This window comes from Prionailurus viverrinus, chromosome C1 (assembly GCF_022837055.1).
Source record: "Prionailurus viverrinus isolate Anna chromosome C1, UM_Priviv_1.0, whole genome shotgun sequence".
In the NCBI taxonomy this organism is placed as follows: Eukaryota; Metazoa; Chordata; class Mammalia; order Carnivora; family Felidae; genus Prionailurus; species Prionailurus viverrinus.
Genome location: NC_062568.1, coordinates 194,598,725 through 194,617,776, shown reverse-complemented (window position 1 = coordinate 194,617,776; position 19,052 = coordinate 194,598,725). Strand labels below are relative to the sequence as shown.

Genomic DNA, 19,052 nt, shown 5'->3' with positions numbered 1-19,052 from the left:
CAGTGCTGGGCTCTGAACCCAGCTCCTGGGGCTGCTTCCTGCCTGTGGGGCACGTGCTGTCTTTGTCCATCTGCTGCCCGGCCTCTCCAGACGCTGCCCTGGGCCCCTCTTCTCAAGGCAGAGCTGCTTGCGTGGGAAGGAAGGATGCCTTTTGGAATCCATCTCTGAGTTCTGGGGAGGGGGCACAGTGGTCTGGGGGCCTTAGAGCACTCCTATGAACAGTGCTGTCTGAGGAAGAGCAGGGAGAGTAGGAGAGGTCAGAGAACCCTTCCTATACCAGATGTTTTAGACAAGGTCTTTCATTAGTATTCTGCAAGGTCAAGATCATTGTCCCCTTTCATTCATTTACTCATTCATTCAGCAAATATTTATTGAGTACTGTCACGTGACAAGTTCTATGCTAAGCAACAGTGCGGCTGTGAACAAGACAGACCTGGCTTCGTAATACAGATGAGAAAACTGAGGGTCAGAGAAGTGATATGACAGACCCAAGGTCAGAGTGTGTGGCTGGCAGAGCTGGGATTAGCAGTATGTCTTCATTGCTGCAGAACTGTGTTCTCTCCACCGTCTGTGCAGTAGTAAGGCCAGAGAGGCACTTGGACCCTGCCTTCTCAGGACCCTGGCTTGGGTGGGGCGGGGGGGGGGGGGGGGGATACTCACCTGTGGTCTCTTTGCACTCCCAGTCCTTTCTCCAGGGCTGCCTATCCCCTTCTAGAAGACTTGTGCATCAGCTGTTACAGGCATGGGGTTCCATAAGGATGACACCCAGGCCAGAGACCCTGGGGCTGGAGGCAGCCAAACAGGGCCTGTGGGGTTCCTTGAATCATGCAGGATACTGCTCAGGAAGCCCACACTTCTGGGTACATCCATGACCTCATCACACCCCTCATTGGGGATTTAGGCTTGCAGCCATGTGACTTTGGGTTATGGCCCCATGTCTGTCACATGCTAGCCGAGGGACCTCATGTAAGTCCCTTAACTCTCTGAGCTTCATCTGAAAAATAGGAGTAATAGACCCTGCTCTGGCCTTCTTGCTCTCTTTACTGAGCCGAGCTTTCATTTGACAAACCGTGCTCTGGACCCTGAGCTGGGTGCTAGGGAGGTAATGATGGATAAGCTATGCTTCTTCCTGAGTTAACCTATGGCTTGCTCGGTGCTGTGGGGCCCAGAGGAGGGAGGAAAGGACTTGAGGCTTTGTGAACAGAGAAGAGGACATTGGAAGTGAGGCCTGAAAGAAGACCAGGAATTTGCCAAAGGGACAAAGCAGGAAGGGTTTTCTTGGTATTAGGAGCCACCATGAAGATGGCTTGGGGCTATGAAACAAGCTGGTCTTCTCAAGGTCCCAGGTCATTCAGTTAAGCTCAAGAAGAGGGCCCAGTAATAATAATGGCTATTGTTTGTGAACCAGTTATGTGTCAGGTGTAGATATTTATAGGCATTATTTTGTTTGCTTCTTACAGCCACCCAGTGAGATACATTACTTTTATCCCCATTCCACAGATGAGGAAACTGAAGCGCTGAGAAATGAAATAACCTCAGGGTCATGCAGCAGTAGAAGCCAGAATTTGAACTCAGAAGTTCAGGTTCTAGAACCCACATACTAATCACCTGTGTTGGGCAGTTGGGATGATGGCCTTGGATGTCATGCCAAGAAGCTGGGTCTTTGTTCTATAGACAGTGAGAAGTCATGGAAGGGTTTGGGGGCTGGTACATAGAAGGTTCTCAATAAGGAGTGAATCACCAAGAGAGTTGATTGCTCAAGTGCAAGGGTCACAGTTGAGTTTTAGGAAGGATAGGGGTTTGGAATGGGGAAGGCAGGGGGCTGGTGTGCATGTAGGCTGTTGTGACCATCTGTGGATTCCACATTTCCATAATTGTGGAATTATGTCAAGAGTCTAGAATGCTGGGTGAAATGGAACTCAATATATAAATGCACCGTGCACCCCACCCCTCCTCCCTGGCCCTGATCAACCCAGCCCTCTCCCCAGGTCACTGAAAGAGGACAGCATGTATATGTATGTGTGTGTGGAGGGGCCTGCAGAACAGTGGTCCCTGGGGATGACTGGGGGCATTAAAGAGGCTCACGGGGGCAGGATGTCCTGGGAGCGGCAGGGAGGAGCTGCTCCAGGAGCAGGGAGATTATGTAATGGGCAGAGCACAGCTGTGCCTGCTTCTGCCAAGCAAAGCCACAGCTGCCCTGTGGACCCAGCCCCTGGTTCCAAAGTCCTGACCTGCCCTAGGCTGGGTCTTGCTACCGGTAGGAGCCTCTGTCTGCCTCACCACACTTTTGCTTGCCAAGAGGGGTGGGGACAGCTCCTTTCTGCTTCCCAAGGCCTGGTTACTCACCTCATATCACACAGGAAAGGGATGGGCTGGGTTTGGTGTACCCCTGAGGGCGAAGTCTAGGGGATGGAAAAAGCAGGACTACCCAGAAAGTGGCCCATTGCCCGCCTCTCTACAGGTAGTTCCCCCGCTGGGGTGTGGGCTCCTTTTCAGCAGACCTTTTTTTTTTTTTTTTGAGCACCTCCTGGGTGTCAGAGACCAGATTTTGAATCCCCACTTACCAGTTATGTGACCTTAGGTGCCATCATACGCCCCTCTGAACCTCAGTTTCTTCTTCTGCCAAATGGGGCCGGGGCCTACCTCCCAGGTCATGAGGATTTAACGGTACCACAGGTGTGAGGCAGCGAGCCCAGGGCCTGGCATGTGGCAGGGGCTTAGAAGAGAGCAGCTGTTAGCACCAAGTCCTAATCTCTGTCCTCCCAGGACTCCCCGTTTATTAGAAAGGGCGAGCCTATGTGTAAATAGTCCCTGCAGCGTGGCATATGGTACAGTGAAGGAACGCAGGGGCACAGTGGGGCAGCAGCAATTCTGCCTGGCAAGGACAGGGAAGGAGTCCCAGAGTGGGGCAAGGACAGGGTAGCCACCATCTCCAGGCTGGACTTTCCCAGACTTTGTCCCCTTACATCCCTGCAGCAATTCTGGGAGGTGGGTGTGACTATCCCCATGTTACAGGTCAGGGGACTGAGGCCTCTTGCTGTTGGTTATTTGGTACAGAATCACGCAGTTTGTCTCCGGCAGAGCTGGGAGCCACACACGTCTTTTCCTTCTCACTGGGGGGAGGTGACATTTAAGCTCAGTCTTCAAAGATGAGGGGTTTGCTAGGCAGAGAGCACAAGGGAGGGAGGATTGGGAAATGCTGGTGAGGGACTGTCCCAGGAGGGCACTTGATACCTGTGCCCTTACAGTGAAAATGGAGGTAGAGGGCCCCTGCCTACATGGCCTCCCTAGCTACTGGGGGCAGCCATGAGCATGGGTTCTGGCAGGGTCTGTTTTCGCTCTGTCCCACACTGGTAAGTCCTGGTAATGTTTCCCTATCTCCCTTTTCTTTTCCAGAATGGACAGGCCTCGGGGGAAGAAGCTGGACTGCAGCCGTCCAAGGTGAGGACCAAGGCAGGCACCCTGAGCAAGGGACCATTTGCATGGCTTTGGAGGAGGAGGGAGGCCTGCCCAGCTCAGCCTTCCTCTCTGGTCCCACGGAATCCTCGAGGTGACCCTGTGCACAGAGATCACTTGTTCCAACCTTCCTATTTCTGTCTTTTTTTTTTCAAGACTATTTTTTTTTAAGTAATCTCACACCCACCGTGGGGCTTGAACTTACAATTTCAAGATTAAGAGTCACATGCTCTACCGACTGAGCCAGCCAGGTGCCCCTCAACCTTCCTATTTCTTAGGTGAGGGGACTGCAGCCCAGACAGGGTCAGGAGCAGAACCCAGGCTAGAACTCTGGCTTCTCATTACTCAGGCCACTTCCTTGGTTTATTCACTCACAGAAGTAAGGAAAGGGCTGACGGGGTGATGGGAGAGGCTCAGATCAGCTGGGCTTTCATGAAGGCCTGGAATCATCTGGGCATATGGTGCTGGTACATGAAGGAAGGGAATCTGGTGGCCTCTCATGTCTAACCAGGGCCCAGTGCCTGGCCTGTGGCCCATCGGCCATTTCTCTGGGTTCCCATCTCCCAGCCCTGGGCTGGTTCCCTCACCCCTACTATCTTTGCTTCCCTGGGCACCTCCCTTTAGCCCTTCAACCCCTGTTCCTGGTTTTGTGTGTTGACAAAAGCACCAGGGGCTGGGTGACAGTTGTGTGACCTTGGGTGGGTCCTTTGTGCTTTCTGGGCTGGGCTTTCTCATCTCTGGGCCCAGTTTTCAGGAGCTGTGAGGTTCCAGAACTACTGGCTGGGGTAGGGGTGCTTTGGAAGTTGCTTGGGCAGGACAGAGGATGGGTTCTGGCAGTAGAGCAGACCGTTCAAGTCCTGGTTCCACCCTCACCATTTGGCCAGAGGTCTTCTCCCTTCTGAGTCTCCGTTTCCTCATCTGTAAATTGGGGATAATGGTATCTACCTCACAAGAGTGATGGGAAGGACAGATGAGGTGGTAACTGCCTGGCACACTGATTTCAGCACCAGCAGTGTGAGCACTCAGCTTCAGTTCCCTCCAGTGGCCACACCCTCTACATCTGGGTTGGCCTGGGCACTACACCTGCCGTAAGCTTGACCTTTGAAATAGACTCAGGGCTGGTCCAGATGTTTGTCTTATCTCATCCTCCTAAGATAAGGGAGCTGAGCTTCCCAGGATAGGGCAAGGTAAGATCAGTAGGCTTCTTCCCCCTCCTCTGATGGTTACTGTGGCCACCTTGGCCACCAGAGGCCAGACCAAGTGGTAGGGGACTGGGTCCCTTGGTTTGCCTCGGCCCCACATCTGGAGAATCTCCACCCACAAAGTAGCGCTTGCTAGTTGCTTAGTAACAAAATGAAGGGGTTCAAAGAAGAACCAGGATGTTCAGATCTTGGGGCTTAAGTTCTGGGGGTTGCAGAAGAGCTTGCAGCTTTGGGGGAGCAGGGGGTAAGTATAGCTTCTCACCTCAGGAGCTAGAGGGGCTTGTTGGGAAAGAGTGGGAGCTTACCCCGCCAGGTAACCTACATTTGATCCCAAGCCTGTGACCCTTGCTCTCTGGCAGAAGACCCCGGGATGGGAAGAGAGACAAGGCTGGAGATGGATAGGCAAGGAGAGCTTTGAATGCCACTTTAAGGGATAGAAAGAGCTTAACACATACCAGGAGCTTTGCGTTTAGTTTTTACAACACCCCTGATACAGAAATTGTTACCGTCCCCATTTTACAGATGAGAAAATTGAGGCCCAAGGTCACATAGCTGGTGAGCAATGGAGTCAGGTCTTGCTTGACCACAGAGCTCACACTTCTCCCAGCCCAGAGAACGCTGCGTGCTGAAGAGGGGGCATATTGGATCCCTGTGATCCCAGGTTCCACCATTTCCAGGCATCTGCTTCATCTATCTTTTCTGTTGCCCCTAGAACCTCACAGTATCCCCATTGCCCACTTCTGGGCTCCACACACCAGGGGGCGCTCAGCCCGTGGTCAGGACCTCATCGCTTTGTGCAGTGGAATGAAGGGGCAGCAGGCCAGTTTATCCTTTGCTTCATCAGACTTTTGGTGCACCTTGCAGCGGCACTAGGGGACCCTGAAATGAGGTTAATACCCCCAGCCCCAGGGAGCTTGCAGACTTAGGGAGAGGGTGGAGACGGGAAAGCTGTATGGTGGGCACTGTGATGGGGAAGAACATGACTGTAGGCACAGAGAATCTCCATTCTGTGCCAGGCCCCATTTTGGGCACTTTCCAGGTACCCACATTTCTCCCGGTGACATGGTAAGATGAGCACATCCTGGGGAGCCCAGCCAGGGGCATCTGCGCTCAGGGCTGAGCATGGACCACATGGATGGTCACTGCTGTGTGTGGCAGAGGAAGGAGAGCTGTGGTGGGCTGTAGGGCACCAGGCCACCTTCTCTGCAGAACTGGCACTTGGCTGGGCCTCGAAAAGCAGGATTCGGCAGCGCCAGAGAGAATCGGGCCTTCCAGGCAGAGAGGAGACGAGAAGAGGCACTTGGGAGTCAGGTGTTCTGAAGTCAGAATCCTGCCCCTCTTTCTTGTTTGCTGTAGAACTTGGGCAAGTGATTTGCCCTTCTGGGGGTCAGGTGCTTTTCCTATAAAAGAAGAATAGGGTCCACCCCTCAGGGCCACCTGGAGGAGGGAATGTGACATGGCATAAATTAATCCCACAAAGTTTGGGGTGATTGTTTTTTTCCTTAAAGATTTTATTTTTAAGTAATCTCTACACCCAATGTGGGGCTCTCACTCACAACCCCGAGATCAAGAGTTGCCCGCTGCACCAACTGAGCCAGCCAGGCCCCCCAAGTTTGGTGTAATGCGTGTTTATTTTATTTATTTTAGGCAGAAAGGGGGATTGGGGTTTTAGCAGCCATAGTATAGACAGCAGTCTAGGGCAAGAGCCCCCGGATCCCTTCCGCGCCCTTGTGCACCTGGTGCCCTCAGGCACACTGGGGCTCCACTCACCCTCCCTCCCTCCATGACAGTGGACGAGGCATCCCAGGCCCCCTCCCCCGGCTATCTCCGGAGCTGGACCCCTTTGAAGCGCCTGCAGGTCTATTTTGAGAGCTGAGCATTTCCCCCCTCCCCTCCTCTCTTCCTGTTTATGAAACCCTGATCCATCCCGGATCCCTCATGCTACCCTGGCCGGAGCACAAGCAGGATGTGACTGTGGACTTCGGGGAGCCTTGGAAGCCTCAGGTGTTGGGGGGGAACTTCCCTTGGACTGGCCAGGGTAGGCTAGCCCACCCTCCCAGGTCCTGGAACCACGTGGCTGGGCTGTGTCCCTTCGGACTGCCCGAGGGAACTCTGCAGCAGGAAGACTGCCCATCTTATCAAGGGAGAAGTCCTGTTTACAACATCCCTTTGTCTCTGTGGCCCGCTTTATTTGCAACAGCCTTCCGAGGGTTGAACATTTAGTTTTAACCTCTGCTTTACAGAGGGGGAGACTGAGGCTCAGACAGGGAAGTGAATTCGCCTGGTAGCATTCAGCTAATGAGTGGACAGTTCTTAACTTCCTACCCTGTACTCCTGGCTTCAGCCGTTTCATGCTGGTCCCTCTCTACATGGAGTGTCTTTTTTTCCTCTTTTCTGCCTGGCCAACTCCTATTCATTCTCAGGGTTTAGCTGGACCGCCCTCCCTGTGGAAGGTACTTTGGGACCTCACCCTAGGCAGATAGTTACTGCCTCTGGGCACCTACAGCACCTCCACTGCAGCCTGAGAGTTGTGTTTTGTTATATATATATTTAAAAAAAAAAATTTTTTTTTTAACATTTATTTATTTTTGAGACAGAGAGAGACAGAGCATGAACGGGGGAGGGTCAGAGAGAGGGAGACACAGAATCTGAAACAGGCTCCAGGCTCTGAGCTGTCAGCACAGAGCCCGACGCGGGGCTCGAACTCACGGACCGCGAGATCATGACCTGAGCCGAAGTCGGCCGCCTAACCGACTGAGCCACCCAGGCGCCCCATGTTTTGTTGTATATTTTCAAGAGCTGCCTGAGAACAAGGCTTGAGTCTGTGCCCTCCTCCGATTGGCTTCCTGGCTTGGGGACCGAGGAGGAGCCCAGTATCTGTGAGCGATGCCTAAAGGGGAAATAGGCTCGCAGGGAGGGTGATAATGAAACGCTTGAGTGTAGGCTTCAGTCCCCCTTTCTAGCTATGTGGCCTTGGGCAAGTCACTTTCTGAGTCCAGTTTTCGCATCTCTGGAATGGGGTGACAGTATCTGCCTCGGAGCTAAGGCACAGGGCCTGGCAGAACCCATACCGGTAGAGGCTGAAGGAAAGGATGACCCTGGTGCAGTATTTGCTCAGTTTGTAAGGAGCACAGTTCTCGTCGTCACTCATGCCAGGCCTGGCCCAGTGCAGCAAGGCCACCTGGGAACTGTGGCCCCCTCCTCACCTCCCCAGAGGCCTGCTAGGAGACATAGCCAGAGCTCTCTGTCCTCTCAGAGGGGGCGGGCCTGGGAGGCCCTGCCTATACTGCCAGCCGGGGAAGGGGCTGTGGGTGTCCGTTACAGCCAGAATTGGCAGCTGGGCTCCAGCTGGTGGAGGGAGGCCTGGGGTGGGGATCCTGGGGACCAGGGATCAGGCCAGGGGGCTCTGGGCTTCTCTCCCAGCTGCCCTGTGGGAGGAAGTAGATAAGAGGAAGTATCTATAGTGGGGAATGGGGCAGGGACCAAGGGATGTGGTCTGGTGCCTGTCCTCCCCCACTCCTGCCACCAGAGGCCTCACAGCCCCAGCACATACCCTTCAGCGAAGGCAGCTCTGAGACTGTTTCCTTCCTGTTGCCCCTTCCTGTACCCTGCTGGCCACAGAGTCTTCCTTTGCTTCTGAGGGATTTGAGGGTTGGTGGGGGGCCCAGCTGGCTCTGGCCCAGAGCACTTTGGGGCTCCCAGGGCCGTCCCATCCTCCAGACCCCTGCCTGCAGAAGCTGGGTACAGCGAGCTGTCTAAGGAGACGTCTTTCACAACCCGCGGCAGGCCGTCATCAGGCTGTCGTTGGAGCCCCTTTGAGGACTGGAAGGGGAAGTCCGTGTGTACGTGGGAGCGTGTGTTTCCACATGTCTGTGGAAATGGTTTCCGATCATCAGCCTGTTTATATTTGTGGGCGTGCCAGTTCCTGTGGGTGTACTGGTGGGACTGGTGCGGCCAGGCCACGTGGAAGGGGGCTGGGCCTGGTCAACCCCTGCCCTACTGCTACCTGCTCCTTCTCTCAGACTTCTGTGAGGTCCTTGCTAGGCCCTTTTGCCCCCCCCACCCCCACCCCCGCCCATCCCAGGGCCCTGGACTGGCGGGCTTCTGCAAGGCAGGGCTGGGGGCGGTGCTGCCTGTGCTGTGGGCTGCCATTTTGGGTGGGCCCAGCCATAGGAAGGTCACTATGGGGGGAAGAAGCTCCTGCACTCTGGGCTGGGGCATTCAGAGTCTGGCCTTGCTGACTTCTGCTCCACATTCTCTCAAGGGGATGTTTGCAGGTGCTGGGATGCCCAATGTATCGCTACCTCATTGCTTTGTGACTTTTATCTGTGTTCTAGTCTCCCCTCCTTAGGATCAGAGGAGTCGAGGAAGGATTTATCCCTGGGCCCCCCCGGAGTCATGGGCTTGGGGTCTACAATGTCCCCTCCTCAGCAGGGGAGCCTGACCCATCTTCTGTCCCTCCTCCCTGCAGAGGGGGAAGTGAGAAGGAGGGGGTCAGGGACCCTGCCTTCTGGGCCGGGAAGGCTGAAAAAGCAGAAGTAGACGAGTAACAGGGCCCTCTGGCCACCGGCTTGAGCCCCACCATGCAGACCCCGGCAGATTTCCCCAGGGTTGAGAGAGACTCACTCCCCTGTCCCAGAAAGGTGAGCAGAGGGTTGGCCTGCCTCCAGCAGCGTCTGTCACCATGACCCTGGGCAAGGAATGGGTTTGGGAGTGGCTCTGTCCCCTGGGGTTTCCGGGTGACTGCTTCTGTCCCGAGGGAGTGTTCTCAGAGGCAGACAGGCAAGTGGAGGCTCAAACCTCAGGGCGGGGTGGGCAAGGGTTGCTGTGTGGCTTTGGCTCACCTCAGCCCCTCTCTGAGCCAGGCTTTCTGCCTGTCCCACACAGGGTTATACTCAGGGGCCTGATTAGCATGCAGCTTCTTAGAGCTGCAGCTTTTGTGACTGTTCAAGGTCCCCTGAAGATGGGGCTGTGCCTGTCAGGGTCTAGACCTAGAATGGGAAGTCCCTGGACCAACCCCAGTACTGAGGGAGGGGGTGGGCTTGGATGGGCAGGGCAGGGCTCTGACTGACTTACCTGCCCACCCTTTCCTGGCACTTGAGGCCCGCTGACCCCAGGCCAGGCAGTAACTGGAGGAAGGATTTGAGTTTAAGCCTGCTCTGCCACTGGTTCACTTTCGGCCTGGGTGAGTCACTGTCCTCTGGGCCTCGGTTTCCTGTTTCTGAAATGGGGATAACAGCTTTTGGGAAATTTGGATCAGAGTCAAAGCCATCGAATTGCATTCAGAAGATGTTCCTCTCAGTCCACTATCTTAGTCCAGGGCCCTGGCGTAGGAAGAGACCTCAGAGGTGTGTCTGCCACAAATGTTGGACTGTCCCCCCCAGCGCTGGGTGTTTGCAGGTGATGTCTCTGCACCTCTTTTCCCACCCCCTGGCAGACCAGCAAGAACCCAGAGCTCTGCCATTGAGTCCAGGGTCTGACTTTCTGCATGTCTTTCCTGCCTGTGTGTATGGCTTGGGTATCTGTCAGTCTACTTGGGCCTCACTGTCTCTTTCTGCCACCCACCTGCTTCTGTTCCTGTTTCTGTCTCCATTTGATGAGTGCCTATCTTCACCTGTTGGGTACATCTCACATGTCGGGTGCCTGTTGGGTTGTGTCCCCTTCTGTCTCTGCCTGTTGAGTACGTGTCCCATCTGTCTCCACCTGTTGGATGCAAGCCCCCATCTGCCTCTGCCTGTTGGGTCCCCATCTGTCTCTGCCTGTTGGATATGTGTCCCCATGCACCTCTGCTTGTTAAATATGAGTTCCCTCCTGCCTCTGCTTGTTGGGTACTTGTTGGATATGTATTCTTCCTACCTCCCCTTGCTGGGCATGTGTCCCTATCCATCCCTGCTTTGTGGGCATGCGTCTCTGCCTGTTAGATGCCCACCTTCATCTGTCTTTACCTATTGATGCCTGCCTCTGCCTGTTGCGTGAGCCTCTTTATCTGCCTCTACATGTTGGGTGTCTGTCTTTGCCTGTTGGGTACCTGTCTACCCCTCAGCAGCTGGGTTGGCCTGGGGCTTTCCCTTTGGGACCCACAAGGAGGGTTGGGGGGAAGGGCCTGAGGGCAGCCCTCAGGCAGTGGGGAGGGGGGAAAAGAGAGGAAGGGAACGTGGTGAGATTGTAGGCCTGGAGCTGGGAAACCACAGGCCCTGAGTGATTGGCGGCCCTGAGCAGGGCCCAGCCCCCGCCCTCACCCTGCACATCCGCCTTGGGCCTGGCCACCTCCGAGGCAGCCCCTGACGCTGCCTGCTCCTGCCATGGTGCCTCGGCCCTGCCGGGCGAATGGAGCAGGATCCCAAGCCGCCCCGCTTGCGGCTCTGGGCCCTGCTCCCCTGGCTGCCCAGGAAGCAGCGGCCCAGGATCAGCCAAACCTCTCTGCCTGCCCCTGGCCCTGGCTCTGGCCCCAGGCAGGACTCGGTGAGTGTGCCCAGATGTCTGGTCTTGGCCTGGCTGTGGCCCTTGGAGCAGGTGCCTGGGCAGCCAGTTTGGCCTCAGTTGGCTGTGGACTCTCCAAGCCCAGGCCTGGCCCTGCTGGATGACTGGAGCCTGCCCAGGTTTGGTTCCTAGGGAAGTGAGGAGGCACTTCGGGGCTCTAGGGCAATACCAGCAGATTGGAGGGAGGGCAGAAGGGTCCTAGAACAGCTAAGACCGGGCAAGGGGTTTTCAGTAGACTTCTATGAAGGAAGTTTCTATGGGTGAATCGTGGAGTCTCTGGGCTCTGCTCCTTTCTACCCCAGACTGGCACTTGGGTTGGCCGGGGGAGCCTCTGGTGACTTTTGGGTCCCTGTGCATCTCAGCCCTGTCCCTCTGGCCAGAAGGGTCCTGTCATCCATTCTGACCAGGAACAAAAGCCCAGCTCTACCTCCCCAGTCTGAGCACAAACTCTACTTCCTATTGTGGCAGAACCAAAACCTTTGCAGCAGGGGAGGGGAGCCCCACAGGGAGGGCCTGCACAGAGCTTTGGGCCTCAGCCAGAGCCTGGGGTTGGCTCCACCTGGCTGTGCCTGGGCATCCCTTTGGGCCTCTCCAGGCCAGCACAGCTGGAGCAAGAGGAGCAGTGCCTCACCTGACTCAGCACCTTGGTAGTTTACCCTCCACGGCCCTAGAGGCCCTTTTGGTATTGATGAGCCAGGAGGCTGGCCCCTTCAGCATAGCTGTCTGGTGCTGCTGGCAGGGCCCTGTCTGCTGAGGTCTAGTGGGAGCGGGCTTGGATGGGGACCATTCCCCCGGCTGGCCCGGATGAAACCCACCATGCCCACCAGCTCTATCCCTCTATCAGGATGAGGGCATCCTCAAGGAGATCTCCATCACGCACCACGTCAAGGCTGGCTCTGAGAAGGCCGACCCATCCCATTTTGAGCTGCTCAAGGTTCTGGGCCAGGGATCCTTTGGCAAAGTGAGTTCTGAGCCCACAACTGGGAGGGCAGCACTGGTCATGTCAGAGGTGGGGATGAGGGGTCACCCCGGGGCTCAGGATCTGAGGGCAAGGGTTGGTGGGTCTGAGGGGAGGACAGGAGGTCACCTTGGTACCCAGAGAGGGCAAAAGGTCAACCTGGGACTCGGGGACGTCAGAGGTCAGCCTGTGCCCTGGAGGATGGAAGCTGATGGGCTCGGCCCCCCTCCCCAGCTTGTCCTCTGCTTTTTCCCCACTGCTTTCTCAGGTCTTCCTGGTGCGGAAGATCACCCGACCTGACAGTGGGCACCTGTATGCCATGAAGGTACTAAAGAAGGCAACGCTGAAAGGTGAGTGGAGGTCCCCTCCCCATGCAGAGCCCAGACTGGGCCCAAGATGGTGGGAGACAGCCCAGCTCTCAAGGTGTTGGGTCTGACGGAGAAGGCAGTTCTATCTCCAGGAGTACCTGGTCTGAAGGTAGAGAAACAGGCCTGTCCTCAGCCACCCCTTACTCCCTATCCCACCCCATTGCAAAGACAGGGTCCCTTTCGAAGAAAAGACTTCTGGGGAATAACCGCATCCTTCCCCTCCCCCACCCCCAAGCCAGCCACCAATTACCATAGCTGAAGGTGAATGTCTGGAAGGAGGCAGGGGGTGAGTGCAGTATGTTTGTGGCAGGGGCCTTTACACCCCTGGTACTCAGGTTACTTGGGCAGAGTTGCTTCATGAGGGAGACCTCTCAGGGTGGAGAAAGGTGTTGGGGAAGAGGCAGGGAGTCCAGGCAAGCAGCTAGGGCAGGCAGGAGAGAGTGAGTTGAGGCAGGGCCACAGAGATGGACAGCAGGGAGGTTCAGAAGGGAGCCCAAGGCCAGGTCTAGAATTCCACGGCTCACAAAGTATATTGCTGTGGTTGGTGGTGGACTCTGGGCTGGCAGTGACCCTGACCAGGTGGAGTAGGCCCTGGCTGAGGGGAGGGAGGGAGGATCAGAAGTGTTGGCCTTAGGGACTTTAGGGGTCACGTGGCCCATAAAGTGCTGTCTGTGGGGTACTGTGGTTTTGGTGCCCTAAGGCCAGGCTGGTAGGGGTGGAAGTCATTCCCCAGCAGGGGTGATGGGAGCCATGAGGGAAAAGGATGAAGGACTTGGTCACTGCTGTGAAGGTCCCCAGGCTGGGGCGGGAGTGGCTGTGTTGACCCTGCAGCGTGGTGCGCTTGGTGCTGTGAGTGAGAAGCCCAGGGGAGAGTGGGTTGCAGCCTCACCGAAGGAGTAGCCATTTGAGCTGTGCCTTGAAGGACCAGTGAGGAGTTCTCCAGAATGAAAATAGTAGAGGGAGGGTTCCCCAGGAAGGAAGAGCTGTTGGCCCGAGCAAAAGTGTAAAAAATGTAAGGTATATTTGGCCAACAGTGGCAGGAATAGTTAACTCCAGCATGGTCCGTGCCACACCTGGCAAGGGAAACGAAAAAATTAAAATAGAAGGCAAAAAGTGCTCTGAAGGGGCAAGCACGAGCCCTGCAGGAGAGAGGGCCCTAATTTAGCTTGGCAGTTTAAGGAAGACTTCCTGGAGGAGACGAGGCCTAAGCTGAGTCAAAGAAGAACCTGCTGGTGATCAGAATGCCTAGGGACTTTCATTTGTTTTAAAAAAAAAAAAAAAAAAAAAGTATGTGGGGGTGTCTGCTCAGACACACGAGTCTGAATTTTAGGCCCAATGATTTTGCCTAACTAGCTCCCAAGTGACTGTTCTCTCCATCCCCCCAGACTGGAATTAGGGATTTTTGTGCCAGGTGAGGAAGGGTCTGGTACAGGCATCCCAGGGGGAACCTCAGGGGCAGAGGCTAAGGGCACACAGGACAAAACAGGTTGCTGAGATTGGCTGGATTGGATGGCCTTTGATGGGGGCTGGGGGGAGAGATAGGGCGAGAGGGATGGGCAGGGGGCTAAGGGCCCAGCCCTGAGTACTGCCATGTGATGTGAGGAACTCGTGGAAAAGAGAGCCCTTCTTAGACAGGGCTTGGGGCTGACTCTTTAGGGGGAAGGGCTAGACTCTTAGTGACTGTCTTTCTCTTCTGGCCAGTGCGTGACCGTGTTCGGACCAAGATGGAGAGAGACATCCTAGCTGATGTAAACCACCCGTTTGTGGTGAAGCTCCACTATGGTGAGACCGCAGTCCACTTGAGTTCGCAGCCTACTTGAGTCCGCACCCTGCCTGCCAGCCTTTGCCTTTGCCTGTGGGCCACTGCCTTCCCCGTATGTTGCCCCCACCCCCAGCAGGCCAAGGGAGCTTAGAGTAAAGGGGCAGGGCCCAGGACCCAGCTGGCTCCACCATCGCCTTTTCCCCTCTCCCCAGCCTTCCAGACTGAGGGAAAGCTCTATCTTATTCTGGACTTCCTGCGAGGCGGGGACCTCTTCACACGGCTCTCTAAAGAGGTGAGCTAACACCCCACTGCCCCAGGGCCCCGAGATGGAGCTGGAGGGACAACGAGGCATCCCATCCCAGAGCCCTGTGAACAACCTGTCTGGTGTGGCTTGGACCTGGGACCACCCAGGCCTGCCTAGCAGTCCCTGGCCCAGGAACTGACACCCAGTGTCACCCTGGGACAGAGCGTACAGCTTGGCAAAGCCTTCGTTCCTCCCAAGATGGGTGAGGAGGATCAGGCCCTGGGTCTCCTTGATTCCCAGGAGCTAAGGGATCTTTCATCTCTCTGCCTCCATTCTTCCAAGGCTGCCCTGGGCAGGGCTGTGAAGATGGGCAGAAGCTTAAACCCACCCAGAAAGCTAAATATTTTAACATTATGTCCCATGTGTTAACCAAAAGGATTTTAACTGACATAAAAGAATTCGAGCCAGATATAAAAATGGGACCATTAGGGGTGCCTGGGTGGCGCAGTCGGTTAAGCGTCCGACTTCAGCCAGGTCACGATCTCGCGGTCCGGGAGTTCGAGCCCCGCGTCGGGCTCTGGGCTGATGGCTCAGAGCCTGGAGCCTGTTTCTGATTCTGTGTTTCCCTCTCTCTCTGCCCCCCCCCCCCCCCCCGTTCATGCTCTGTCTCTCTCTGTCCCAAAAATAAATTAACGTTGAAAAAAAAATTAAAAAAAAAAAATGGGACCATTGATACAAGTCAAACTTTAGAAGAGAAACAAACTTTAAAAGAAAAAAAAAATTTTTTAATGTTTTTTAATGTTTATTTATTTTTGAGAGAGAGAGACAGAGAGACAGAGTGCAAGCGGGAAGGGACAGAGAGAGATGGGGACACAGACTCTGAAGCAGGCTCCAGGCTCTGAGCTGTCAGCACAGAGAGCCTGACGTGGGGCTCGAACTCACAAACTGTGAGATCATGACCTGAGCCAAAGTCAGACGCTCAACCCACTGAGCAACCCAGGCACCCCTAAAATTTTTTTAAATGTTATTTTAATGTTTGAATAGGCAATACACTCACATGATTGAAAAGTAAAATGTCGGGGCGCCTGGCTGGCTCAGTCGGTTGAGCGTCCGACTTCGGCTCAGGTCATGATCTCGCGGTCCGTGAGTTCGAGCCCCTCGTCGGGCTCTGTGCTGACAGCTCAGAGCCTGGAGCCTGTTTCGGATTCTGTGTCTCCCTCTTTCTCTGGCCCTCCCCTGTTCATGCTCTCTCTCTCTCTCTCTGTCTCAAAAATAAATAAAATGTTAAAAAAAAAAAAAAAGAAAAGAAAAATGTCATTGAGAAATCTTCCTCCCACCCCAGTCCCTCTACCCGCCACAGGTAAACACTTTTACTGATTTCTTGTTTAAGCGCCCCATGTTTCTTTGGTAATACAACCCATTCTGATACATGTTCTGAATTCCAACCCCCATTTCCTTACATAAAAAGTACTAATCTATGTATTTGTTTTATATCTTGCCTTATTCAAGATAGCAGATCATGGAGATGGATCCATATCAGAACATGGAAGTTTCCTTGTTCTAGTTTATGGCTGCCTAGCACTCCATTACACATGGGAGAGATGGTTTATCCCAGTGTTCTGCCCAACCCTTTTGCTATTTCCAAACAACGCCACAATGAATGACTCATATGTTAATCATGTCATACCTCAAACCTCTTTACATATTGTTTTAATTTTTATTTATTTTTTCATTGTTTTAATGTTTATTTTTAAAGAGAGACAGTACGAGTGGGGGAGGGACAGAGAGAGAGAGGGAGACCCAGAATCTGAAGCAGGCTCCAGGCTCTGAGCTGTCAGCACAGAGCCTGACGCGGGGCTTGAACCCATGAACCGCGAGACCATGACCTGAACTGAAGTCGGGCACTTAACTGACTGAGCCACCCAGGTGCCCCTCGTACCCCTTTATACAGAGCATGGTGTGTGGCCCTGGGGTGTCTAAGGGTCCTCCCCGAGGTGGGCCCTGGAGACCAGGAAGCTGCTGACTGCAGTACCTGAGCTCCTGAGGAAGAGGCAATCGCAGCTGTCGTCCCCTCCCGCCTGTCGTAGGTTATGTTCACAGAGGAGGATGTGAAGTTTTACCTGGCTGAGCTAGCCTTGGGCCTGGACCACCTGCACAGCCTGGGCATCATTTACAGGGACCTCAAACCTGAAAAGTGAGTGAAGCCCCAGCTCCGCCCCAGCCTCCCTAGCCAGGGCAGAGGCAGGCCTTGGGGTCTTTCCTGACAGGGGTGGGTGTAACTCTCCCCAACAAAGTCTCCCTATGTGTGGCCGCCCCGTGGATAGGTGGGTGGGACGGGTGGTGGTGGCAGCAGGGCCCTCTTAGGGGTCTGCCTAATTACCAGTGTCCGTTAAAAGGGCTGGACACCTCCTTACAGGTACGTTGCCTACATTTTTTTTTTTTTTTTTTTTGCTAATCCAGTGCGATGTCTGAGATGCCACCACTAAAGGTCATTCTTTGTTTGATATGGTCCTCTCTAGAATTTTCCTGAATATCTAAACATCCTCAAATGGTAACTTGACAGCCAGGGGCAGGTGCTGGGCTGAAATGAGATCTGACTTTAGAGTTAGGCAGACCTGAATTCAAATCTTGTCTCCGTCACCTTTTAGCTCTGTGACCGTGGGGTGTTGCTTGACTTCCCTGAGCTTTAGTTTCCTCGTTGTTAAAATAGGGCCACAATAGCACCTACCTCATCCAGTTGTTCCGAGGATTAGCAAAGAACACAGGCCACACATCTGCATGGCACCACCACCACCCTGCTCCACCTGCCATTTACCGGATGGATCTGGGTGGATCGCCTTCTCTGGGCTGGGCCCAACCCCCATGGCCCCCTTGGTGTCACCAGAACCCAAGGGGCCACAGCTGAGGGGCCCCAACTCCCATCTCTCCATTACAGCATCCTTCTGGATGAGGAGGGCCACATCAAACTCACCGGTGAGTAGCAGGCACCTGCCCCCTCAATTCCCAGGGGAGGTCAGGATGGGCTCTTGACGGGCCTGGGCTGAGCACTAGGGGATCCATTCTTCCCGAGAGGCTGTGCCAGGCACTCGGAAGTGGTCAAAAGCCCAGACCCTAGACTTGGGATGGCCTGGGTGTGAACTCCAGCCCCATGGGAGTGATGCCCTCAGGCCTGTGGGCAGGGGGCTTTGGGTGTGCAGGGGTTGGCAGCGAGGAAGGCAAGGGGGGGGGTTCCTAAAGATGTGTCCTCTTGCCCTCCTTGCCACAGACTTTGGCCTGAGCAAGGAGGCCATTGACCATGAGAAGAAAGCCTATTCCTTCTGCGGGACGGTGGAGTACATGGCCCCCGAGGTCGTCAACCGCCAGGGTCACACCCACAGTGCAGACTGGTGGTCCTATGGGGTGTTGATGGTGAGTGGCCAGACAGGGGAAAAGCGTTCAGCCCATGCCTCAGGCCTCAGTTTTCTCATCTGAACAGTGAGGGGGTTGATAGTCTCTAAGACTTCCTCCTGTCTTCTCCCAGCCAAGCTGCCTCAACGTCCACCCAGCTGCAGTTTCCTTCCTTAGGAAGATTCCAGGCTTGGCCCCACCTGGGCTGCCCCTGCCCCAGGACTGGGCCTCTCCTCAGCCTCAGGCCCCTAGTCCTGCTTTCGGTGTTCTGATTGACAAAGGAACCAGAGACAGTCACAATTCTCGACCCAAGTGGTCCTGCCACAGGCCAGCAGGAATCCTGGGAGTGAAGCTGAGTGGTTTGGGTGGGAGGAGGTGGGGGACATGGGAGATGGAGACCAGAGCCTAACAGACCCTTGTCTTTTACAGTTTGAGATGCTGACGGGCTCCCTGCCCTTCCAGGGGAAGGACCGGAAAGAGACCATGACACTGATTCTAAAGTAAGCACCAGCCCTGCCCTGACACCTCAGGGTCTCCCCTGATGTCTGGCCCCGGTTTGGGGGCCAGAATAATATCCTGTACCTGCCTCAGATTTCCCCATCAATGAGACCCTCCTCTGGGCTAAGCATTATGCTTTCTGGGGCCCCCTTTTCATCCATCAGGGCCTGTGGGTGGGGAATCCCTAAAGTCTTTGGGAGGTGAGTTAGTGGATGGTTTGTCTGGATTGAGCTGGAAATTAGACCTGGACAGAGCGGGGAGGGGAGATGGGCCTCTGGGGCAGGCTCAGCCCTGATGAGACCTGGGGGCTGTTTTAGGGCGAAGCTAGGCATGCCCCAGTTTCTGAGCACGGAAGCCCAGAGCCTCCTGCGGGCCCTGTTCAAGCGGAATCCTGCCAACCGTCTCGGTAAGCAGCTCCAGCTTGGGAGGGGAGCGGGGTACAGCTGCAGCCTAGGCCACAGCGTCACATCTGGGGCTGAAAGGGGCCGTTGTCCTTTGTGTGGGCAGACAATGCCGCCGGCCACCCTGCTTTCTGGCTCCATGTGTGGTGTTTGGGGCGGGGGGGGGGGGTGACCTATGTATAGGGGGAAGGCAGGAACTGAGTCATCCCTACTCCCCCTGGGGACAAGGACAGAGGCCCCCACACAGGTCCGCCAAGGCTGCTGGCACAAGAGAAGGCATGAGCTCAGGAGTCAGA

General features: G+C 55.1%; 1 protein-coding gene across 4 annotated transcripts in view; it reads left to right on the top strand.

The window, feature by feature from the left end:
* The window catches only part of RPS6KA1 (ribosomal protein S6 kinase A1), a 40,549-nt gene that overhangs the window by 3,008 nt on the left and 18,489 nt on the right, over positions 1-19,052 (top strand). Inside the window, exons 1-11 of one of the 4 annotated variants that reach the window (XM_047871197.1) lie at positions 3,405-3,441; positions 9,130-9,301; positions 11,983-12,099; positions 12,365-12,446; positions 14,166-14,246; positions 14,439-14,518; positions 16,558-16,664; positions 17,406-17,443; positions 17,736-17,878; positions 18,287-18,357; positions 18,673-18,761. In XM_047871197.1, coding sequence (XP_047727153.1) covers positions 9,242-9,301; positions 11,983-12,099; positions 12,365-12,446; positions 14,166-14,246; positions 14,439-14,518; positions 16,558-16,664; positions 17,406-17,443; positions 17,736-17,878; positions 18,287-18,357; positions 18,673-18,761 — 868 coding nt within the window. In that variant the 5' untranslated portion in view covers positions 3,405-3,441; positions 9,130-9,241. Of the gene's footprint in view, positions 1-3,396; positions 3,442-9,129; positions 9,302-10,826; positions 11,121-11,965; positions 12,100-12,364; positions 12,447-14,165; positions 14,247-14,438; positions 14,519-16,557; positions 16,665-17,405; positions 17,444-17,735; positions 17,879-18,286; positions 18,358-18,672; positions 18,762-19,052 lie in introns of those variants that run through there. The other 3 variants (XM_047871196.1, XM_047871198.1, XM_047871194.1) reach the window with 3 other exon arrangements.